This window comes from Calonectris borealis, chromosome 8 (assembly GCF_964195595.1).
Source record: "Calonectris borealis chromosome 8, bCalBor7.hap1.2, whole genome shotgun sequence".
Lineage (NCBI taxonomy): Eukaryota > Metazoa > Chordata > Aves > Procellariiformes > Procellariidae > Calonectris > Calonectris borealis.
In genome coordinates this window covers 3,584,501-3,599,642 of record NC_134319.1, presented here as the reverse complement: position 1 = coordinate 3,599,642, position 15,142 = coordinate 3,584,501, and the positions used below count along the sequence as shown (strand labels likewise).

The window sequence follows — 15,142 nt, the reverse complement described above, 5'->3', positions numbered from 1 at the left end:
CCTGCCTGTTTCTGGAGTCTGGAGCATTCCCTCCCGCCGCAGAGAACAGGGGAAATGGCCCATTTATGTCTTCAGCTCGGTGGGATTTAGATGTGGTAGGAATTTTTACTTAGGGCTTAGAGGTCATAATGACCATTGCACTTCACAGAGCTTTTATCAGATTGTTTCAGAAAAAGAGAATCTTTATCAGCAAAGAGAATTCTTCCACTTTCTGAGGTTTGTTCATTTTTATCCCTGCTTGGCATTTTATTATGCTCTCTCTCACACAGGCACAACAACATGCAAACGTGATTTGTTCCCCCCTTGTCTTTCACCCTCCGTAACAGCCAGCTGCAAACTGATAAACTCCCTACCACTCGCTGATCAGCCCCACAGGACCTGCATGCGTAACTATTTGCTTGTTGACACAGATTGAGGGTCAAGGAATAGGGAGAGACGGCTTCGTACCGATGAGGTGAGGAGAAAACTGCTGGGCCGGGTGAGCTGAGGGACCGATGTTCCTGCAATGGCCATGGCAACTGTCTGGCTTATCATGCTTCCACCCTCGCTTTCATAATCATCAACAGCGACGCAGCTTGGCCTCCCTCGCTGATTGTGACTCTCTGCCAAGAAACACGTGCATCTCGTTAATCCCCAAATTCGAAGTTTCTTTCCCCAGCCTCCCTCCACAGTGGTGGTTTCATTCAACTGTCTGGGAATGCAAACTCTCATCACTCTCATGGGGTCCTGCAAGTAAACAGCACTGTTATTTGAGGTCATGCAAAGCAAAGCAAACAACAATTTTCAAACGCAACCTACACAACCTCACTATCTAGAAACCTTCTGAAAACAGACCAGGTCCCTTTGAATACTTCACTCCAAATCTTACTTGCAGCTTTATTGTGTCATTAAACTTAAAGGATGTAGAAAACAACACCAAATTCCAAACTATTCCAGATTGGACTCCTTGCCGTAATCTGAAATAACCCACTTACGCTGCTCTTCAGGACACTGTGCAAGGCACACCTGAAACGAACTGACAGAGCACATACTAAAAAGCAGAGGAGGAACTCTGCTTATCCTTTGGAATTGTTATGCGAATTGTACAGTATGTGGGGTGACTTTTTAAGCAGGTTAGAGACATAGAGGGAGGCTGGCTATGGATATACAGGCGCCAGTCAGACGTAAACTAAAATGCATTGCTAGTTTTTCACTTCATGCAAACAAGTAGGCAAATGCAGCTTCTGAGCGTTAACAGTCATTGAGGACATATTTTGCAAGTGCAGCTTAGGAAATGGATGTGAAAACATGTTATAATTCAGAAATAGAAACAATCTCATCCAACAGTAAAGGGTTGGTTTTGTTGTTCTATTTCAGAACAAAACCACTTAAATCTTGTGAGCAGATGAACATACACTGAAAGCACAGAATATAAAATACCTGTAAAGTCATAAAGCTGAGGCACGGTTTCCATGATCACGCCGATCAGAGGTAGATACAGCATTGCCACCCGGGCCTTTACCTGTGGGTCAGCGTACCGCGGATCCGAGTCGTGACTGGACAGTAAATTGTGTACCATATTGATAACCTTCTTATGCAATCCAAATAAACTGTTAAAAGAGAGTTGGGTCACACAGATTAGTTAATATCTTCAAAGCAAACTATACTTTGTAACTAAGTGGCTTAAAAAAAAAAAAATCCTGGTTTTTATTTTTAATTTCACATAAACTGCCATTACACATATTTTTTGATCTCCCGTGGATTTTACAAATGGCTGGCTTTTCATTACGCCATATAAAATGTACAGAAATATCTTGCGGAGGTGCACACCCAATATAATGTGAACACTCTCATATTTTCCATACAAAAACAAAGCCTCAGCTACTGCTATGCTGAAGTATCAAGTTTATTAAAGACCGTTAGGAGAATTTGGGGAATATGGAAAACAGGGAGAGAAACTTGAGAGGACAGTGGGTTTAGTGAAACTATTTGTTGTGTTCTTTTTTGTTTCCATTTATCACCATTTACAGAGAGAAAAGCCCTCGTAAGACAGAACATTGCTTTTATCAAACGATTAGGAATTTTCTGCTTCAGTGCCCCAACCCTCCATGCAATTATTCAACCAAAACAGTAGACTACAGATCCATAATTCTGAATAAAAAGCGTCAAAGAAATGGAGGAGCAGGAGGAAAAACAGCAAAAAACGGCCTTCCTCATTATTAAGATGCAAACGACGGCAGGGCCCAAGCACCATCCCCTGTTGCAGGGCACCCTGCGTGAACCTCCTCGGTGCTCGTGCCTGGAAAACACAAACTCCCCTGAATCTCTCAAGAACTCGCTCTGCTCCTCTCAATTCCCTCAGCCACCACACAGAGGCAAAACTCTCTCAGAGCAAATAGCAGGTATCTCTGTAGCTATTTGCTTCTGTAGGCAAACCAGGCCAAGAAGACAACTTTACCCCATGCATGAAGCAGCCAAGGAAGCCCATACATTATGCATTAGCAAAACATAAGCTTCAATGTTCAGACCTGAGGTATTAAAACAAGTGCTGAATTTCAGGCAGTATCCACTTTACCTGAAAAGTAGAGTTGAGTTCTGGTTAAAAAAGGCGAGAGGCTTTGACTGGATTGTTGGGGGTTTAAAATGATTTAAAAAACACCAGTACAGGTTAGGAGGATATTAGCTAGTTGTAGCTACTTTTCTTTCCTGTGTTTTTTAATCAAGCCGTAATGAGATCCTACAATTGCTTGTTTGTGTAATTAGTGAGACCCTTAACAACTAGGAAGGAAATGCTTATTTAAGTGACTGGTTCCTTCAGATTAAGGTTAAAGAAAAGTCTTTGTATTATTTTGAAGGAGTGGCACCTAAGTTGTGTTTCTAACAGTTCAAGGGAAACTATCCTGCAGGCCATAGAACTGGATAGGGAAAACGCATCCAAACAAAGCAGCATAATTCAGACCTGGGGCTACACGGATTTCTTTTTCACTTTTCCGGAACAGAGCAAGTATAGTGCTGGATCGATCCACAGCGAAGAGGAGGAAATACAGCCCACTAATCTTCCTGACTGATAATGCAATGAATTGACCTCGCCACCCTCCAACTGTCCCCTCTGTTATCTCAGCCCTGGTCTGAATTTGTGTCAAGACCACACACTTTTGGAAAACTGACTTTTGTCACTGAATACTTAGGGCCAAATTCCGATTTTCTCACTTCTGTTCTGTAACATCAGTCAATATGGGCAACATGGCCACTATGAAATGAGCAACGATAATTATTCTGAATTAATAACCACAGCACCACAGCATTGTTTGCAGAGACAATCTGTTCAGGGTCTAGCTGCTTGGACTCGCTCTCTGTTCTCCATTCCTGCAGCTGTCACATTCAGCTGGCTTGTTTCATCCGCATGTTGTCTCATCTTTTAGACCGCAAGCGCTCCGGAGGAGGACTGCAACGTACCGTGTTACTGTACAGCACCCAGCACAGAGGGATCTATCTAACGCACCCCCTTCAGGCACCAGGGTACCGCAGTCTTTTCCTTCCAACTCAATCCAAAGAGCTCTTATAAAATGGGTGAGCTAAAATTCAACGTTCAATTTTGCTAATGGAGCAAAAACAGCAAGGACAGAACAGTTTAGGGCTCTGTATCACCTATCAAGACCCAAGGCAAAGCTCTAACACAATAAGCAAGTAGATGGACATCCCTCTCCACCCCTGCTGCAGGATAATGCAACTGGGAACAATTCTGAGCTTTTTCCAATTTTAACGGCAGGCATGTCTGAATCCTGTACTAATAACCTGCTGATGATACTATATGACTGTTAAAAGTCTTCACAGGCAAGGGAAGAGCAGATCTGAACAGACTGGTTTACTTTATACGGTGGATCTACCAGGGCAAATGCAGAAGGCTGAAGCCTGAGAACAGCTAATAAGCTGCAAAACTACAAGTCATTCTGGAAAACAATAAAACCCAAATGCATTACTGGTATACATCTCCACCAAAATTCAGGAGCTTTGATCAAAATGCATCTCCAGAGCTGACCTGGTATCAGGGGGCTTTTTCTGTCTAGACGAGGTTTGAGAGAGGAGCTGTCTCCCCAGGGGACACCAGCAACATCATGCTGATACCTCCTTGTGCAGCTGGGCAGAGATTACCATCCTGGACCACGCTTAAGCGCCGAGAATAGCAACGTGAGAGAGCACAAGAGGCAGGTAGGTGAGAACAGAAAGTTTGTGAAGAACAAGGGCAGACATGGTCAGAGACAGGACCTGATTTCTAACAGTGAGCAGGATGTTCCTATGCTACAAAAAGGATTTCTGCAGACAGTGTATATGGGTAAAGATTTGCTGCTTTTTCCATTTCAGGTCAAACAGATGGGACTGCAGTGTGCTATGCACATATACAAGAAAATATTCTAATTTATGGCATCACTTTCTTCTCCAACAGGAACGAATGTTTAAGTCCTGAGACCTCTTGGTAAAGGGGCAGAATTAACCATGAATCATCAGCATTTGTTGACTCGGCTGATATTTCTGAGTCCACCTTGAGAAAAATGCCTGCGAGAGAGCTTGGGACTGTGGCGGCAATCAGTAATTTCCATTGAAATCCATTTTAAAGAGGCAAGGCAGAACATAGCCCTAAATAACACAAGTAACAGACTGGATGTCAGAACTACAGGCTACAGAAAATTATTTGCTGCGCAAGCCAGGCACGTTGCCGACAAACTCTGCATGCTTGACTCTATTTGTCTATTTATGTAACCCGCAGGGGCCTCATCAATGCATAATTTACGTTTAAAAAGAGCTGGGAGGACCACAGGTGAAATACATTGTAACACTTAAAACCACCAGCAACAGAGAATTCCTAAATGTTGGAAATTATTTTTGTGTTACAATTGAGAAAAGCTATTTTCCTCTTGGAGCTCCAGCAATGCCCCTGTGGCAGCTGGGGGCTCCAGCAGGAACCTCTTTCCCTTCTTCTCAGCTGGAAAAATGTGACTGAAATCATGTTTACAGAGTCAGGGCTAAGGAAGTAAGGGAAGTAAGAATACAAGAGGCAGGGAGAAAGAAGAGGATTCTTAAAGAACTGGTTTCTTATCTTCTCAGCTCACAAATTTAAATCAATTCTGGTCATGCCAGAACTTGCTTTGCATCCATCGTTTGCTTGGAATTACCGAAAACTCTTGGGAAAAAAAATTGTAAAGATTTACCCTTCTGCATCAGGATCTAAAATGACAGCCAATTCTGTTAACACAAGCCCGGCCAAGTAATGCTGTTGGCGGAAAGGCACAGACAATTCAAACATATTTGCAATCTTCTGGTCTTGGACATTTGTGGAGAACCCAGAACTCTGTGAAAAAATCAAGTTTCAGAAGTTGCATAATGAGGCCCCTTGGAACACAGAGTCAAAGCTTATGAAATATATTAGAAGCAGTTTTCAGAATTAAAGACAATCTCACATAAACTACCTTTTCCCTTTTTTGTTTGGATCTAGGCACATCTACTTACATTACATGCAAGCTCACTAAATCTTTTATTAATTCTGTTTGTTGTTATTGCCTTCCCATTTACAGGGCAGGCCTTACGGAAGTTAAGCCAAATAACCTTTAAAAGTGGATTAGTTAAAATTTTAACTCGGGTATGGATGCTCTTATTCAGGCTTAAGAAGGCTTTAATTTGATTTAGTTTACGTAATTTTGCAATTAATTAATCCACCTGAATGACACACTTGCTAATTCAAATTACTTTTTCTGAGCAGGCTAGGACTAAGCCACAGTGCGCTAGAAAGACCCTTGTTTTGTAAGAAAAGGGTAACATTGGACAAAGCATCTTCTTTATGTTCATGCATTTGTCCAAAATAGGAGGGGACTAGGTCCCTAAGGACAGAAATATGTGTAGTCCCTATGAGGACAGGGATATCGGCATTCTTTTTTCAATAATAAAAGATCAAAAGAAGTCAAAACCTATGTGGCAGGAAAAACTAATTTCTAAATAAACACTTCCAAAAAATATTAGCAAGCAGAGACTGAAAATACAGGTGATACAACGGCCTCGTATGGTTTAGGCCTCAGAACAAAGCTCAGCTTGCATTTTGACAAAGGATCCTTGTCACAGCATACCTGAGAAGTTGCTGAAGACACAGATGGTGATGGAGATGCAGGCGGTGTGAGCAAGCTGCAGGGTAAATTCAAGGTGACGTAGTGTTCGTGGCTGCAAATGATGCGAAGGAAGTCCAGCCTCAAAGATGCCAGATTACTTGGATTTGTTAAGGAATACAGCTTTGAAGACACCTGGCAAGTTTAGCCCATAACATTGCAGTTAGCACCAAAAGGGAGTATAAATGCAGCACCAGCCCCCCTGTCCCACCGCTGCTCCCCAAAAACACTTCCAAAGCAAGAACTGAAGAGCTTAACGTCATTAAATGGTCACATCCACAGCACTTCCTTGTGCTACAGATCAAACTTCTGATGTGCAGGAGCCATACATTCCAGCCAACGGCACATATATCAATACAAGATGTATATAACAGCCATGTTTATATAAGCAATTGAAGAAATATGTGCTTCACATATGATTGCCACATCCTATTGATTTCATAGGGAGTTGTGAGAAGCAGAACCACACAGTGTGATGCACTAACAGGTCAAAGATGCAGGCTGGCTAATATACAGCAGGAAACAAAGCTCAAATGCTACTGCTGTTCTTGCCTCTTATATAAAATGTTTTAGACTCTGCAGCAAAAATGAGTCTAAGCCTAAGCTCCTGATACCTCGCCATCTCCTTTGTACACAGTGTCAGCACGGATGTTTGCAGTCAAATGAAACTTAGTGGTTCAAGATGATTTCCCTGCCACAACATTGCAAATAAGCTTCCCAATGCATAACGTAGGAACCCTCCTTATGGGGGAGGAGACCTTGCATCCTCAGAAGGATGGATGGGGAGCTTGGTGATCAATATGATCATAGAGGGCCAATGTGTCCTTGAGAGACCCGCTGACAAACCATGGTAGTCTGAGCTCCCTCACAAAACCTCCTACTAATTTTTGGTTCAATTACTCCAAACATGGTGAGCAGAGGGAATAATTCCTCCTTCCTGCTGTATGTCCATTCACTGAAGGGAATTACTCCCAACTGACATTTAAGAGTGTAATCAGAAGTGTGTAAACTCTAAACCACCACTGAGAATGGCTTGCTTGCTCTAAAAAGACCTGAATAGCAGAATTCTGTGCCCATACTTTACTGTCTGTCCAAAGAAAATTAGAGTAATAGGCTATGCTACGGTTCACAGTTAAGTCATAATATTTATCTGCATTCACCTGTTTGTAGCAGGTCTTAATAAGAGCAAAAACAAATCCTCTGTCCATGATAGACAACAGGTCATTGAGGAAAAATGCAAGACTGGTGTTGAGCCTTTCAACCATTTCTGTATCCTGGAGAGAAGGAAGAGAAAAACAGGAAAGAAAATGAAGAAGAGCACACTGTATGTTTTCAAACAACAATTCCTGGTCTAGGCACCAGCAAACATGCAGGAGGTCTGGTGCCTGAGCTCTGACCGGGGTTCAGTTTAATTGTTTGCCATTACCTTCTGAAACCGAGAGACTATATCACCGGCAATTGTGCTGACCAAAGCAGTTACATCATCCATGAAACGCTCAGGAAAACGATTCTTTCTTGGTGCATCCAGTTTGTCAGCAAAATACAAATGATGCACCATGCTTTTCACCTATAGGAATATAAATTACAACAAAGTCACTTGCGGTTGTTGCCGTTCGTGTTTTAAACTATGAACTGTAAGACAATAAGCAAGGTGTTCCCAGTTTGCTCACCATCAGCTCGAAGAAGAACCAGGCCTGCTGTAGGGCTGCCTCCCGCACACTCCCGCTGCACACAACCCACTGTAAGGCCAGCTCTTCATGAAAAAGCTACACAGATTCAAATCCAGAGTTAGTCCGAGCCTCAAGATCAGCTCTCAAAACAGTCCGCATGAGAAATGGTAGCACGGTCCACGGAAAGTATGGCAAACAATGAGGTTAAGCAAAATAAATAACTGGGAACATGACAGCAGTGGTGGCATCCCTTAAAGAAAACCCCAACTAACAATGAAGGATGATGTTATGATATGTGATGTGAGAACGTTTCACAGCATCTTGCTCCGAAATTGAATTTCAAGTGTCAAAAGAATTTTCCACCCACCCAAAAAAAAAGTTTGGTGCTCAAATTAGTTCAGTTTAAAAGTCTACCTTTCTGCCTGGTCTGATTTTTGCAGGAAAAAGGAGTAAAAAGTGGACATATAAAGTGATTTGTACAAAGATGTATATTTACTGCGAGAAAGGACTTAAAACAGTAAGAAATAAACGTGGGGCTAAGAAACATCTTTTTGATTTCTTTTCTCGGAAGGACCAACCCCCAGACTGGACGTTGTCAGCGATCACATTTTCATTACGCAAAAAGCCAGGCATTTTGCCTCTCTGACATTGTTTAGTAGGATCTCGCCTCCTCTAAGGGAGTGCGCTTCCAAAGTAAGTCCCATTCACTTTCTGGAGTCACTTTGGGTTAACATCTAAATAACCGAGGTCAGCACACATCCGTAATGCTAGCCATCTAACGCATTATAATTTTGCACACAAGAATGTATCATTTACATGTGTAGACAGTGCTACTTCATATTTTTTGAAAGCCAGTAATAAACTGGCTCCAAACAGTATAGACATTAAATCAGACAAGCTACTCCTGATCATTTTATTCTTCCCAATTCAACTCTGTCAGAATACTTCGTATTCACTACAGCCTGGATATTCAGAGGTGCTAAGCAACAGCAGTTCCTAATGACCTCGGAAAAATCAGGCTATAAATAAAAGAATAGATTGCATCATCTTTTCAGAATGACTTGACCTCCCTGCCCCACAATATCAATTGTCTTCACTGAAATCTACCTTTTTAGTTGGTAATCGTCCTGTTAATGTTTGTAAGAAACTTGACGTCTCAGTGTGCGAAGACATACGATTACAACTTCGATCCGTAGCCTACGGAGTGGAGATGAATGAATGATGACAGGACATTAAAGTTTGCTATGGATGGTTTTTGCAGCTCAAGGACAATGTACGTTTACAAAAATACTGTTCCAACCATAGGATTTTACTGTCTTTACATCTTTTTATGCATTCTCAAACTCTTATTCATTTACAGGTTTGGTTTAAACAAAATGACAGTACTTTTTATTGTTTTAAGACATATAGGCTATTTCAGTAACTGCATGTTTTTATGCACAAAAACACTTAATGCTGCAAAGCATGAAACTTTTTCATCATTGTATTTTATCAACATGCATATGTCAAGGAAGTAATACTTGTAATTTCAGTCCATACCTCTCAATCTATCAGAGACCGAGCACGTGGGGATGTACCCCACAGCAACGCTGCTGCTGGCACAGGGAATGAGAAAATTACTGAAGTTCTGTTTCTGATGGAAACAATTTGCCATGAGTACAAGTGAACTCAGACTAAATATTTCTGGAAGACCGATAAACTTGAAAGAAGGTACAGTTGAGAGGTACGTTCAAGGCAATCATGCAGTGGAAAGCAGCAGGCAATGGGGGCTAAATAAGTTAAGTCTTTCCGACTGAAGCTGCTGTAAAGTTTTCATACTTTGCAACATAGAACAGATACAATTGGCCCTAGCAAGTCACTGGTTCCAGCACTCAAATTTACATGTTTTAAGAGAGAATTTTACACGTGGTAATTAATTTTGGTTTAACAATATTCCACTCAAACAGTCATGAAGGATTACTTGACGATGAATACTAAATGCTTGATGAAAATGGCAAAATGGTTCACAACACCAAAAGAAAAGGCAAACATGGACAAAACTACGAAGCTGTGATTAATGTTCCCACTTTTAGAAATGTGCTCCACCTGAAGCTGAAACTAGTGTTAGAGAGAGAAAGAGAGAGAAAAGAAAATAAAAGCAGTCACAGCATTTACATTTCACAGACCAGCAACCACTGAAATGAAAGAAGGGGACGCGTTCACGCATTTTGAGGTTCTCATGCAGTGTGGTGAGGTGGTAGGGGAGAAGATGCTAATTTATAAAATAAAACTCATGAAGTTTTCAAGGAATAAATAAATCATAAAAAAAACAAACCACCAAAATCGGAGTATACACCGAAAGGAAGATACTCTACAGGGAAACATCAGGGAAAACAAAGCCAGAAAAACCTCTACCGAAGACACCACCTGTGTTGACTCTGCACTTGGGCTGGGGTTGGATCCCCATGGGGCTGCTTTTGGACCACCAGTGTTTACCCAGGAATTGGAGCGGTCTAAACCCTGGGCATGTAACAGAAAGCAGTTGGGAAAGGAAAGAAATATTACATGTTGCATGCCATACAGTAGTCAAAGTTTAGTCCTTAAAAGCAATCAAACCGGGTACACTGCAAACACATCACCCGTTAGCACTGTTAAAGCAGCCCGAATTCCCAGGTGTCTGTTGAGATATTTTAGTCCAGAGGATTATTTTATATCTCATCACACACATACACCACATTAATACTGTTGACAGCTCCGGTCCAACCTGTCCTATCTGTAATGCTTGACATTCAAAAACTATCTTCCTCCTGAAAAATCCCGCCCTTGCTGTGATCCGTTTAAACCCATTCACTTCAGTAGACGGAGCCAGCCCAGATTTACAGCGCGACAGAGGAAAACTGCTGCACAGATGTGAAAACCACAAAGGATGCTCTCTGAGGTTGCCAGCACTTTTAGGGTGGACTGCTTGTTAGCCCGCAGTTTATAAGCTCTACAGCTCTTATGGAAATGCTGAGAAACTTTGAGAAGACTGTCAGCTCTCACAGGGTTTCCTACTCATGGAATAAAAATCCAGCACCGCTGGTAGAGTAACCCTGTGAACAGGATTTCACATGGACCTTTGGGTATTTTCTCTGGGCAATGTGGCAAAGAGAGGAAAGAGCACATACCTTTTCTGGAACCAACCTGCTCTGCCAAGCAAAATATTTCAAAAATCATCCTGCTTTTTAAAAGCTCAATCTAGTTTGTATTCCAAATTCTACTCCTGCAATGGATCACATGGGCAAAATTACTGCGGATCCCTCCTCTCTCTCCGCTCAAGTCACTCAGAAAGAAGAAAAGGAAAAATTTAAACTTGTGGTTGTCACCCAGGCTGCTCCCAAGTCAGGAACATTCAGTGGGATGCAGTGGACTTTCCAGGGTCCCAAGAACCAGCTCTAATGGAGGCAGTTTTGCAATGCCACAACCAAATAGCAGTTCCTTATAAATTCCACACATTGGTTTCAACCCTCACCTGAGGGACAGCTTTCATCGTCGTTTCTGTGCCAACTTAGGGCTTTTTCCCAATACATGAAGCAAAGGTGCAGGCCATTTCATCACAGAGATTATCATCAGCTGCAAAGTCCACCAAGCTTAACAATCTCTTTCTCTGAGCAAAGAAAAATCCACCTCAAGGTTGAACCCAGCATGAGAGCTGTAACCCGGGACTCGAACCATTAATCCACTGAGCTATCCTCTATGCAGAGTACAGCAATGCTGTAATTTTGCTTAAGATGTCCAATAAAAAAAAATACTGAGCACACATAAGGAGAGTGTTTTAATCTCAATTACTTTTTGGAAGAAATAAATCAAAGCTCTCTGCCCTGCTCAGACCCATAAACATGCTTTATTTTGCTCACAGTGAATTAAAGTCGAAAGGACTTTGCAGAATGCTGAACTAAGCTCCTGTTTTGTAAAATCAGGTCTAATTTTGAAAATGCCTTTATCACACTCACATTTCTGCTCACAAGCTTTCTAATCATGTCACTCTCTTTCTGAGGATAAAAGTTAAACATATACTGTGTTTGCAGAAGCAGATGTCCTTTTGTAAAAATCTGAAAAGAGAAAGATTCTTCCCTCTTTGGAAAATAAGAGTACAAGAGCTTCTTATTGCTTGGCAGAGTCACTCAAAAGTTCACAAAACTGCTATTAAATTCTGTTCTATCTCTGGGGTTCAACCTGCAGCTGGATCTGTGCAGGAACATAACACACATTTGTGAAAATCCACTGTCGGAGCGATGAAACTCCACAATCTTTTCTGTTTTTTCCCCAGCACATCTCCAACATTTCAGGAACACTTGAAGCATAAAATCTCATCATAGGTCTTTTCAGACACTTAATAAATTTGCTTTAGTAGGGAATAAAATTTACATGGCCTTAATTCACAAATGAAGACAAAATAAGTGACAGACCTAAAACCTCCTCTGTTATGAAAATAAACAGAAATCTTCCAAATCCTGTAAAGGGCATGACTACTTGAATTTTCAAAATTAAGTAGGAAGCTGATAAAGGTGAGACTTAAAGCGTATTTACCAAACCTATAAATATCTTACACTACAATAAAAAGCAATACAGGACTGGACTCTGAAGACTTCCATCAAACAACAAAACACTATTTGTTTTTTTTTTAAAGCAGAAAGCCTCCCATGATAGATTTGAAGTGCAGGTTCCCTATTTGGGTATATGTGCTTAAGCCATTATTTGGAGAAACAGAATAGGAATTTTTGCACCCTTTTACTCTTTTCAACGTCTCAAGAAGTCTCTTATTTTTGTCTATTGATATTAACAAGCAGAAATAATTCTACTCAACCAAAAGTCTGTATAGTCCAGACTGAGCTTAATTTCTGATGCTCAGACTATCCTAAAGGGAACTTTTCCCTCAACAATTTTTCACTGAATAGGTTTTTCTTTAAAGCTTGGAGTACATCTCTAGAAGAAAATCTCTCTTCACTTTGTATTGTGACATTATTCACTAAGCCAGCACGCGTTAAACTTCTGATAGCCTATGTAAATTCCATATGCACATTACTGCCTATGGCATTTCATGAAAGGTCGGGGATGTTTAATTAGCAACATACTGAAGTGGTCTTTAAAATATTTTAAGACTTCTAAGTCTTAAACTTTGATGTAAGAAATAATGATTTGCCTACCCACACTTCTTCAGCCTCTTATTTGGTCAGCAAATTAGGTTGTTATACATTTAAAATTGGTAACCTCTTTCTGAAACTGTTTTTCTTGCTCTTATAAAACCCAGGACCGACCAGTGTCAAGCCTGTCTGGTCAGGCTGATGGCTTTATTAACAAACTTGCTTACTGATCTTCCAAAGGATCGAACACAACAGTTCTCTCAAAGGGCTCAGGAATTCATCTGCACTGGAAGAGTGAAGGGTCACAGGTGGGAAAGCGTCTCATCTTGGTGTAAGTTATCACAGCTTGAAGATTAAAAAAAGACAACCCAAACAAGCTAAGGCACCCCTCTCAGGGAAGGGAATTACCAACACAGCAGATTTGCCCTGGCTCATCTCACCTAGGCACAAAACCGACGTGGTCGAACTGGGGCTGTAGCAGTCCTATGTACTTGGAAGTCACCAGAGAGGGACATGCCCTTCTGCAGGAGATGCATATACTGAGCCCTTAAGAGCCAAATTAAGGCCATGCCAGATGCCCTGCACTAATATGCCCACACTGGAAAGTCACTTTTAGATGTGGGGAGTCACTGTGGGTACAGAGTTAGCACACCATAAATTCACACCGCAGCTCGGCTGGCCGGGCTATGGCTCACTCACTAACCATCCGAAATCCTCTCTGGCCCATGCAGAGACTAGGAATATTCCTGCTGTGTGCAAGGTACCTGCTCTGGACATAAATAGTAGAGAGGATCTGAGCAGCCATTAGTGCTGAATGCAGAGGAGAAGAGAGAGTTTTGGTTTGGCAGGTAGGAGTGGGATCACAGGGCGGCAAGGAAGGGGATGCGAGGTTTGGGGAGACATAACAGAGCTGGTCAGAGGATACGGCTGCTGGCCATGTGAAAAGTGAGGTAGTAAAACCATTCTTGTCCTGCTAGTCTTGGGGAGACAACCCCAGAAGGACTCTCGCTCCTAACCACCACACTTGTGGAAGTAACACTGCCAGGATGGTCTCCAGCGAGTCAGAGAGATCAGCAACTATTTTCAAGGAGTGGAGTTTCAGTAGTGTTATCAGCAACTGCCAGAAAAAGCCTGAGAAGGGGCCATTAGTAAGGACATCTTTTCATAGGAAAAAAAATCACAAAAACTTCCCCATTATTTCTCTAAAGATTAAATAAAAGATGCTGAAGCTCCTGTGAGACCCTCAGCCCTGCATGCGTACCTTACTGCCAATGATCGAGCGAACCTCATCGTCTGGCGAGGTGGGGGTCCCAGAGATATCTGGGTTGCTGTTGCTGAGGCTCCGTGAGCGGTTCAAGTTCAGGCTTGCCGGTCGGACAGCCGATCGAGCCATGGTGGCATAATGCACTGATCCTCCTAAGCCACCGGGACCTTCGGTGGTGTATGAAAGAACATCCTGTTAGACCATCAGTCAGAGCCTTCATCCCATGCTGCTTTACACCAGCCTGATGCAGCAAACCCTTTGTATAACCAGCACGTCTGGCCCGTAATGAAATCTTCCCTGTGCCTCCCCCTGCCTGGTTCTCCAAGGCAAGCAGCAGGGAGAAAGGGATGGGATTAAAAAGCTATTTTATCCATTGATCTGTGGGAAGCAGGAAGCTCCCTGTGGATTTAGGCAGCCAGTGTGAGGCATGTCTTTAGCTAAAGGGATACTTTCCAGACCTTTAACTACTCATCCTTCCCAACCCCTCTCAGAGGTTTTCCACTCTATGCAAGAAGCAAGCGCTGTGCACAACAGTCCTTCCAAAGCCTAGTTTTCTGCGGCTGTCATTCGCACCGACTCTTCCCCCATGCAGATATATCCCTTGTTCTCAGCAGGGGCAGAATTAATTTGTCTCCCTCCTGTACCCAGACATGCGTTTTCAAGTATTTCACCTTCCTTTGCCAGCGTTTCAACTTCTGCTGGAACTGGATAAAAATGCAAAAGTACTAGTGAAGGAGACTGGGAAACATGACAGGCCAAGAGCGTACCACATCTGTCTAACTTGCTACAGAAAACAAAACTAAAAAAACCCCAGTATTTTGCCATAATTTAGCCTCATGGTCTTTCAGCGGTGACACTGTTATTTAAGATCATCAAATAGTTAAATCTCTGACATGGCTAACTGTAATTAAACTCATCTTGTAAACGGCTACGCTGGATCATAGGGAAAGTTAATAACCAGGCTTGGCAGGGAAC

General features: G+C 42.1%; 1 protein-coding gene across 2 annotated transcripts in view; it reads right to left on the bottom strand.

The window, feature by feature from the left end:
* DOCK7 (dedicator of cytokinesis 7) overlaps positions 1-15,142 on the bottom strand; it is a 108,422-nt gene that overhangs the window by 26,479 nt on the left and 66,801 nt on the right. The window contains exons 22-31 of one of the 2 annotated variants that reach the window (XM_075155621.1): positions 14,165-14,334; positions 10,208-10,300; positions 8,909-8,998; positions 7,802-7,897; positions 7,558-7,698; positions 7,292-7,405; positions 6,096-6,266; positions 5,187-5,326; positions 1,420-1,589; positions 448-602 (exon numbers count right to left, since the gene is read on the bottom strand). In XM_075155621.1, coding sequence (XP_075011722.1) covers positions 448-602; positions 1,420-1,589; positions 5,187-5,326; positions 6,096-6,266; positions 7,292-7,405; positions 7,558-7,698; positions 7,802-7,897; positions 8,909-8,998; positions 10,208-10,300; positions 14,165-14,334 — 1,340 coding nt within the window. The remainder of the gene's footprint in view (positions 1-447; positions 603-1,419; positions 1,590-5,186; positions 5,327-6,095; positions 6,267-7,291; positions 7,406-7,557; positions 7,699-7,801; positions 7,898-8,908; positions 8,999-10,207; positions 10,301-14,164; positions 14,335-15,142) is intronic. The other variant, XM_075155619.1, reaches the window with a different exon arrangement.